At 41.6% G+C, this 10,000-nt stretch overlaps 1 protein-coding gene across 4 annotated transcripts in view; it reads left to right on the forward strand.

Annotated features, from left to right (window-relative positions):
• LOC106575592 (runt-related transcription factor 1) overlaps positions 1–10,000 on the forward strand; it is a 45,074-nt gene that overhangs the window by 22,976 nt on the left and 12,098 nt on the right. For 3 of the 4 annotated variants that reach the window (XM_045699063.2, XM_045699062.2, XM_045699064.2), the window contains exons 3-4: positions 7,020–7,276; positions 9,861–10,000. The exon at positions 9,861–10,000 is cut by the window's right edge and continues 17 nt beyond it. In XM_045699063.2, coding sequence (XP_045555019.1) covers positions 7,020–7,276; positions 9,861–10,000 — 397 coding nt within the window. Of the gene's footprint in view, positions 1–5,038; positions 5,804–7,019; positions 7,277–9,860 lie in introns of those variants that run through there. The other variant, XM_045699065.2, reaches the window with a different exon arrangement.

Genomic DNA, 10,000 nt, shown 5'->3' on the forward strand with positions numbered 1-10,000 from the left:
GCTTAGTGAGGGAATATATTAAGCATGAGTGGATGCCATCTCTTTTCCCCTCCTTTCTCTCTTTCTTTCTCTCTTTTTCAGTTTTTCACTAATATCTTGGGTGAGGGGGGAGGTGGGAAGGGTGGGTATAAAAGGATGAGAGTGAGGGGGATCTGACTTTCCATACTCCTGTGCTGGGTCTTAAAAACCCACCCCACCGTTCGCTCCGCCAGTACCCAGAGACGAAGCATGAATCCTGGGCCCTTCTCCAACTCCAGTCCCCTGTCCTGGGCCATGTACCTGATGAGGAAAGGCCGAACTGGCAATGGGCTCTTTGGTAATCTATCCTGCTTTTATTACTACACCTGTGTCTTTGTCTGCCCCTTCCTCTTCATCGTTATCATCAACATCATCACTGTCTGCCTCTCAACCACTGTCGTCTTTCTCTTTGTTTGTCAAATCGAAAGACATTTGCCCTGACTCTTTCTCATCTCATCTTTACCTACTGCTATTTCTTCATGATCTTCATCATCGTCCCCACCACCATCATCATCATCATCGCCCGCTTCCTCTCAGCTTTTTTAATCTTCTTTTGTTTACTTTTCTCTCACCTCTCATTCTTTCTCCAGTCTGTTTTCCAACATTGTCCTGAATGGGGTTAAGAAACCAAGAGTGAAACATTTGATTGATACAACATACACCAGTTTTTATTTCTGTGTGCTGCGGCTGTATTTTGGTTCGGGTGGTTCACCTTACTTGATGCTAACTGATGCTCAAAAAACTAAAGACTGAATGATGTGCTCAAGATATTTCTTATTTTACCTCGAAAAATGTTACGGCTATATTAATCTGTAGGCCTATAGGTTCATGGGTAGGCTAGATTCGTGGTTTATGCTGTTGACTTGTCATTTAAACCAATCATCTCTCCAGAATTGATTATTTCCCAATGCAATGGAAGCGGCCTCCAGTTATTCGCGCAAACATGCTGCAGCGTGTAGCCTCGCGACGCATATCGATAGATTTGATAGCCGACTACATACATTATTGATCAAGCAGTTTGCGCCTATCCGATTACTGCTACTCAGAGGTGAACGGGACGAGAGGAAATCCAAGCCTCTCGCTCTCTCTCTTGTAGAACTCTCCCTGCATGTCCCCTCGAAGTAGCAGTTCTTCCTTTAGGCAACAGTAAAGTCGGTTCATTTGTGAGGAAATATTTCCTTAAATTATATTGAAATAGATCATTTTTTTAATGATTGAATATTTTAGGCCGTGATTGTAGGCTATATTTTTTTTTATTTCAATAATATAGGCAACCAAGATTTTCACGGCTACGACAAAAAATCAGACTGCATCACATTTATTTAGCATGTGAAAAAATTGAATTGTATTTGTTTTACTTAGAATCGAATCTATTTAATTTGATGTGTCATATAGGAGTAAATAGGCTATTTACTTTGTTTTATTGTTTTTAACAATGATCTGATTATTAGCACATCTCCAAGGGAAATTTTAACTGAGCTTTGTGTTTTAGTAATCAAATCCTAAATGTATATAAGACGATATTAGAATAGGCTATCATAAATGAAATCTCCAATTATAGATTTAGTAGGAGCCGTTTGCAATCAAATGTATCTCTTATACTCTGTTAAACTGATGTGTTGCGAACCACTTCATTAGTTTGAAATATTTTGTGTCCTAAACATTAAACATAAATGTAGTCCTAATTTGCGGCCTATTGTTTGGTTGTTGCTTAAAATTAAGGGACAATCTGGTATGTTCTGGTAGGTTCTGTGTGACGCGCTGTGGTGTGCTGCATTGTAAAAGATAACATTATCGGGGGCGGCAGGTAGCCTAGCGGTTAGAGCCTTAGGTCAGTAACCGAAAGGTTGCCGGATCGAATCCCCGAGCCGACAAGGTAAACATCTGTCGTTCTGCCCCTGAACAAGGCAGTAAATAAGAACTTGTTCTACATTTAAAGATGAGTTGTGTCAGTCTCTCAGCACGGATATATTTCAACACAAGCAATTGCGATAAAATTCGTTTCCAGTCAAATGCTCAAACGGCGCCGGGCCTTGCCGTCACGACACACACCTGCACAGAGATATAACTAGCGCGAGTCATTGGTTGTGATTATAACGGACTTATTTGATTGACTGAATTATAATGCTTTATTCAAGGGGACACGATTGACTTTAGAGCATTATGTGGTTTTATTGTATATATATATTATTATGATTATTCAGCACAAGTGGCTGGCCTTTTTTTTTAGGCGATTTAGCTTCTGCTTCTTTTATCCGGCACCATTGAATCACATTTCCAGTAAGCTGTTTGGATGCGTCAGTGAGGTTGATGACCAATTATACTTTTAAACATGAATATCACTCAACATTCTGCTCGAAATAGGCCGAACTGAATTAAAGTTACACTGTAGGCCTATGTCAGCACTTCCTAAATGACGGAACGTTGATTAATCAGAGATCCACATAAATATGTTTTATCCGTTTTTCTAATAAAAAAAATAAATTGCCTTGAGAATGTGTCCATTGCAAAAAATACGCACCATTATCCATTATTTCGTTACGGCCTAAATGAATCAATCCAACATCCAAAAAATGTTGGGACAGGAAAAATCATGTTAGGATTCTTTGCACCGTGTTTACTGTATATAGATCAAAAGGGCCAGTCACTTTCTATCACGGACACTGTAGTCGGTCCGGCCAGGCGGATGCGTAAGCCGTTACATTTTTTATCATCACGCCTGTGGCTGTACGTTCTTAAAACACGGAGAGAGGGGAGAGAAACTGACAGTTCTCTAAAACTCCCCGACAAGGCTGTCAGACTGACCTCTCTTTGTCAAATCAAACTGAAAAACTCATCAGACGAATACTTTCTGCTGAGCTCTGCGTGTACAGGTGGACTAGACTTCATAGTCATTATGGCAAAGACACATAGCCTGTGGCGATGAATAGCGAACTGGTCAATGGCAATGAGCTAAACATAGGAGATAATGAGAGAACAAAATCATCATTTTGGAATTCAGAATGTAAAACATTCTGCTTTGATCCTAATTTGAAAGTAGCCTACAATGTGGGGTTAAATCATTTCCATAATGGAACATTATTTGCTAAAATATATGCAAAAATATTCACATATAAACATAAGATCGTCTGTTTTTATTTACATCGTCACGCAATATAAAATGATTCTCTACAGTGAGGCCTGCGAGCATGTTACAGCTTTCCATTTGCCAGGAGGTGATTTAGATCGTATGCCGCCACCTATTGTTGATATTTGGTGAAGCCACGACGCCCACACTGCACACTGACACGACAAGACCTGGGAGGTGCTTTATGCGGTCGTGGAAAAAGTGTTCTATGGTCATACTTCAGTAAAATACTTCAGTAAAAGTCAAGATACCTTAAAGAAAATGACTCAAGTAAAAGTGAACGTCACCCAGTAAAAGTCTAAAAGTATTTGGTTTTAAACGTATTTAAGTACTCAATTGTCATAGGCCTATTTGAGTAAAAGTAAAAGCTATACGTCAAATTCCTTATAATAAGCAAATCAGATGGCACAACAGTCTTGTTTTTATATTTACGGACAGACAAGGGTACACACGCAGTATGTGTTTAGTGAGTCAGCCAGATCAGAGGCAGTAGGCATGACAATGAGTTATATTGATAGGTGCGTGGATTTGACAAATGCTGTACTTTTGGGGGTCAGGGAATACGTATGGGAGTAAAACGTACATATTTTCTTTAGGAATGTAGTGGAGTAAAAGTAAAAGTTGTCAAAAATATAAACAGTAAAGTAAACATACCCCCCCAAAACGAGGCTACTTAAGTAGTACTTTAAAGTATGTTTACTTAACTACGCTACTTTACACCACCCTCTTTATGTGGCAACGTGCGGTGGGAAACAGCGGTGGAAAACAACAGGTAACTTTCATGCTTACTTGTAGATAACTGTTTATTTGAAGTCTTGTTGTTGAGGGTGAGAGCCTACATTCTGACACCGTGAAAGCTGCTTTTTAAGCACGCGCATTTACGCTCTGTCACACTATCATGAAATACATCCCCTGTTCAACGGTTACTTTATTCAGTATGTCTGTGTTGTGCATGGATTGTGGAACCTACCATAACGTCATCCTCTGAACCCACGTCACGTTGGACACTAGCCATAGTGCTATAGAGGGGGAATAGGCCTATTAGAAATGGGATATCGTCCCCAAAATGCGTCGCGGTGGCCTCCATATAATCTATTCGCAGATGTGATGCAGCCTGGGTTATATGGTTAGAGCGGTGACGTGGTGGCTATTGATATCATATTCCCCGAATAAATCAGCGCATGACCAATACGTCCACTGGAACAGTACACGCGCCCTGGAATTCAGCAGAATGGCTGTCTTTGTATAAATGTCCACCTCATCTACAGATGAGTCATTTGGGCTTCTTTCTTTACTTTTCCTGTTATTGCACGTCTATATAGGCACATAGGCTATGTCTTATTGGCTAATTTATTGCATGGATATTTACTCATCTTATTTTGTTATGATGTATGCAGACTATGTTTTGACACCGACACGAGAAATCATCCGGGAAATATCAGGCATTAGGTAGGCTAAAGTGTATTTCCAACTAAATATGTGTGTTTGGTGTCCAAACGCATAGGCCTAATTGTGATTTGGGCAGTTTTTTTCTGAACAATCATTTTAATCCACCTTTCAATATATCTTCTTGTGTTTTTTGTTTTTGTATTGGTATCCAACATCCAATTTCACGCTGTTGACTTTTATGTTAAAACCACAATACTAGAGCGCGACCGCTGTGTCCGTCTCTCATCGAGCACCGCAGCCCCAAAGTGGAATTCCATTGACTGGCCCGAGCCTTCCTAAGAACCCACAGTTCTCCATCCCTAGACGGACGCAGCTCTGATTGGTTAAACCCTCCCGGACTCTCCGTAGTTTGCTCGATTCCATTGGCTGAGATCTGTCTCTATGCAAATCCAACCCCGGAGGGACGCATTCCAGCACTGCGGACAGACTGCCAGTAAAACCCTGCCTCCCACTGTCGGGACGTTCATTCATACGCAGCAACTCAACTCTATACACAACCGGAGCATTCAACAAGGGTTTGTCGAAATATAAGGCTGTTTGCAGTGACACATCCTAGCCTATTCCTCGTTCACATTCCAGACAATATTTATAAAAGCGAAATTGAAGTATAAAAGTTTTTTCCGTCTCCAATGTTGGCACGCATCGAGACGAGAATATTCCTATTGCGAATTGGGGAGCCATAGAACATCCATCAAAGTTGACCTTTTGTGGCGCGTAACTAACTCACAAGTTATTGAAGAACAACAGAAGAGGAAAAGAAGAGAAAAAAAGAACCCAACTGGACTTTCTTATTCGCTGTTCGCTGGCTCATTTGAATGCGCCCTGAGACCTCCTTGGATGACGGTCGGGTTTTATTTAGTATCTGGTCGGTGGATGCCTCTTCAGTTTCTGTGTCCATAACACGGATCATGGAATGAGGACTTCACACACCGAGATTTAGCGGGATGTGCGTAATTTGTTAAGCGAAGGTCTTTTACTCCACTTCAACGCAAAGACCCAGTTTTATTCGTGCCCACGCAGGTACCTTCAGACCGTCGCCTGATTTCCACTGTTGATCCACGTGCCTTGGGAGAGTTCATCTAACGACAACGGGTTTAATTTTAGAGGCAAATATCAGAAGAAACATAGAGCTATATATTCCACAGAGAGTCATTTTAACTGGATCCTACTACGGTGTACAAATGGTCTTCCTTTGGGACGCCAAATACGGTACATTAACTTATGTGTACATTTTACGCACGGTTGAATATGTGTTGGAATCTATACCCATCTTGTCCTGTCTAACTTATCAACACCATACTGTGGCAGAACTTGTGTATTATTATCAACCAAGATTTCAACTTCCCTCTGAACTGTGGTTCAGTGCTTTGTGCATGCTAGGTTCCAAATGTAGCCTGTAGCCAACTCGCTGTGAGAGAAAAAACTCGTTGGCGTCCTGCCAATTATTACGTTGATTTCCTCATCAAATTCTGGTTTCGGTGTGTTTCTTGGCTGTGTGAATGCGCGCGGGTATAAATGTACGCACAAATGTCAACACACGCACACACACGCACACACTTGAGGTTAGGCTACATTAATCAGTTGTCACTAGACACCACAGCCACAAAGTCATAAACCCCGCCTATTTATATAATTTATCTTCTTAAAATCAGATTTTGAAGCTAAATTTAACCACACTGCTAACTTATTCCTAACCCTAAATTAAGACCAAAAAGATCATTTGAGTTTTCATGAAGTTTTACGATAGGCCTATAGCCAATTTTAACTCTGTGACTGTGGTAACTAATGGAAACCACATTAAAACACATGCAAAGCACACTACTTCCCCTCTCATCAACGGTTTATAAATAAATCCTTCCATCCACAGCGCGTGGTTTGCTGTTAGTATTGGATGGTTAGATGAGAGCAACACAGAGTTGGAGTTCAGTCCAGTTCTGTTGAAAGAGCGAGAGGCAGCAGCGGTTTTTAAGCCCCCGGTCGTTCCAAACCGCCAACATGTGGCATCGATTGTGGTTGGCTTGGCTGAGTGGCAGACAGACAGACCGACAGACAGCGCGCGCCGGGCCCTGTCAGGCACAGCATCGCTGGCTGGTTTTTAACGGTTTGGTTTCACGTGTCTCCGGCTCTCCAGGGTTGGGTTCCGCTGTTGTAATTTCACTGCGCTCTATTCTGAGAACTTGTATAATTCTGTGCTCTGAAGGCCAACTTGAAACTACATGCACATTGATAAGCAGAATAGAAAATACTGATGATGTGTACTGTTCAAAATGTGAATAGCCTAAATTAATTTTAATTACTTACTAAGAAGTTATATGCCTTATTGACATACTGTTGACTCTATAGTGTGCGCGCGCGTGTGTACGCCTGCGTTGTGTCTGTCTGTGTCCTCACTCACTTATTTATCTACATCTCCATCTTTCTCCAGACCCAGCACCTGGTCGGCGCTTCACCCCCCCTTCCACCACCCTGTTGTCAGGTAAGATGAGTGAGGGTCTGCCCCTGGGTGCCCAGGAGAGCAGTAGCGCCGCCCTGGTGGGAAAGCTGCGTATTGCAGACCGAGGCATGGTGGAGGTGCTGTCAGATCACCCTGGAGAACTGGTGAGGACAGACAGCCCCAACTTCATCTGTTCTGTCCTACCCACACACTGGAGGTGCAACAAGACACTGCCCATCGCATTCAAGGTGAGTGAGTGAGGGATTGTGTGGGAGAGGATGTGTGTGTGTGTGTAGTGCTATATTTGTTGTTTTATTTTGAATCATTTCTGGAGGCTATAGAGGAACGTTTTCCTGCGCAAATTTAGTCTGATGGCAACGTTTCTCATAAATGTCTATGTATGTGTGTGTCAAATCAAAAACATATATATTGTCATAGGCACTGAATACAACCTTACCTTGAAATGCTTACTTACAAGCCCCTAACCAACAATGCAGAGTTTTAAAAAAGTAAGTAAGAAACATTTGCTAAATAAACGAATGGAAAAATAGTAACACAAATAAAATAACAATAACGGTACCGAGTCATTGTGCAGGGGTACAGGTTAGTCCAGCTAATTCAGGTATTATGTACATATAGGTGAAGGGGTAAAGTGACTATGAATTGATAATAAACAGAGAGTAGCAGCAGTGTGTGTGTGAAGAGTGTGAAGAGTGTGAAGAGTGTGAAGGAATGTGTGTGTGTGTGGGTTGCGTCAATATACATGTTTGGGTGTTTTGGGTGTGTATGTGTTGAAGTGTCAGTGTAGTATGTATGAGTGTGTGGTTATTGTCCAATGAGTGTACATCGAGCTTGTGCCAAATTTTTGTTGTTGAATAAAATAAGGTGGTCAATGCAAATAGTCTGGGAGGCTATTTGATGAACTGTTCAGCAGTCTTGAGGGTAGAAGCTGTTAATGAGCCTTTTGGTCCCAGACTTGGCGCTCCGGTACCACTTGCCGTGTGTGTGAGATGGTGCTTGATAACTGGCCATGAGCAGTACCTAATCTCCCAACCTCATAACTAGCTACCAATAAGCCATTTCAGGCTATCAATCAAGTTAGAGTAGCTAGCTTGTCTAACCATCATAGTTGGCATGCCAGCTGGCAAGGCTGATAGACTTAGAAAAGCAAGAATTTACTAAATGTACTGAATTAGACTCACATTCCTTTCAATATTTTACCCAGATTTGAGCAGAGATTTAGAGAAGCATATTTAGTTTCAGGAGGATACAGACAGCTCAAGATGTATGCAGAAAAATAACATTTCTGACATAGAATTAAGCATAATGATTATGGTTCTAGATTGCCGGAAAAATCTGTTTCAGGTGTTTGAAAAATGCAAAATTCTCCAATTTACAGACAGACCCCCCCCCCCCCCCCACATATTTTGTGCCCCGTCAGATTCGTGGAGTGCATGACGCCCCTGGTCACAGAATAAACTTTTAATTGGATAAAAATATTATTATAACCATAGCCTACTTCCTTTACAGTTTTTCACTTTGTAATGCAGTTCTCAGAATTGGAATGATGCACGTCAATGTCTTCCAGTTGTTTCATTAGGCTGATGTCGTTCTGGGCATCCATAATGGGAATTATATCATCCAAGTAAAGTACTTTTAAGCACTTTAGGACAGAAGCGTTTGTGAAAAAAGCCATAGAAAAATACTGTAAAATCAGATTGAGGGAGTTGTATACATTATGTACATTATAAACAAAGTCATAGGCGGATGTTGTTGCCATTAAGTGTGTGTTTGTGTCTGGATGTTGTTGACCGTCTGTTTGAAGAGCTCTATAATCGTTTCCTCATTATTGTTTGTTCTGCAGGGACGTTTTCACGCTCCACCGAACCTCTCTCTCATGTCTGACTTCCGTAGCTCCCCAACAGTCCTGGAGAATGTAAACTATACTGGGACTGCCAAACACCCGTATTTTCCATCTCTGCCGTGTGTGTGGGTGAAGGGGGGTTGTGTGTGTGTGTGTGTGTAGACTAAAGATGTAGTGTCTCAGTTGAAAAACAGAACAGAGCCGTAGTACCCATGCCCGGTATCTCCTCTGTACATTTGCACGCTGATTTGTGGCCATGATTACAGTTAATATGAAAATGACTCTAACTGGGTCTATTTGTCTTAGGTGTGGAGCTATTCAGTCTGTAGTCTGGGTGGCTTTCTGGACCACAAAAACACCCAGACTGCCCTCCCATTTAGTAGATCCAGGTTTGGAACAAATGACTGAGAAATAGACTAAATTGATTCAGAATGAATAATTAATTCATTATGAAGTACTAGAATTTATAATTTTTCAATATAATTTTTAAAAGTATAAACATAGTTGAATACACTCGGAATAGAGTTTTGCAATATAACTAAAGATGCTCCTCTTTTACCAAATATATATATCTACCCAGGGGTGCAACTTGGTTTTAGAAGTGGGTGGGGACATAATGGTTATTATTATTATTATTATTTTTATTATCAAGTCGAATAAACTCTCCAAACAGCCTACCCGACCGCTCGGGGGCATCCTAAAACACACTGTTGCCCCGTTTTGTATCACATTCCAATGATAAAACGGGGGGGGGGGGGGGGGGGGGGGGGGGGATGCATGTCCCCCCCATCCCCAGTAAAGGTTGCGCCCCTGTATCTACCTGATAATTGATGTTTTGTGTAAAGTGTTGAATGTAAATTATGTGTGTAATTACATTTATGTATTGTCTTTTTTTTGTAATGTGCAAGACAAGCAATAAAGTTTCCATCTATCTGACTGTGTCTCTCTCTCTCCTCCTATTGCCGTAGGTGGTTGCCCTTGGTGATATCCCTGACGGTACCTTGGTCACGGTGATGGCGGGGAACGATGAGAACTACTCAGCAGAGCTCCGCAACGCCACGGCCGCCCTCAAGAACCAGGTGGCTCGCTTCAACGACCTGCGCTTCGT

The sequence above is a fragment of the Salmo salar genome, chromosome 17 (genome assembly GCF_965601325.2).
Source record: "Salmo salar chromosome 17, fSalSal1, whole genome shotgun sequence".
NCBI classification, from domain to species: domain Eukaryota; kingdom Metazoa; phylum Chordata; class Actinopteri; order Salmoniformes; family Salmonidae; genus Salmo; species Salmo salar.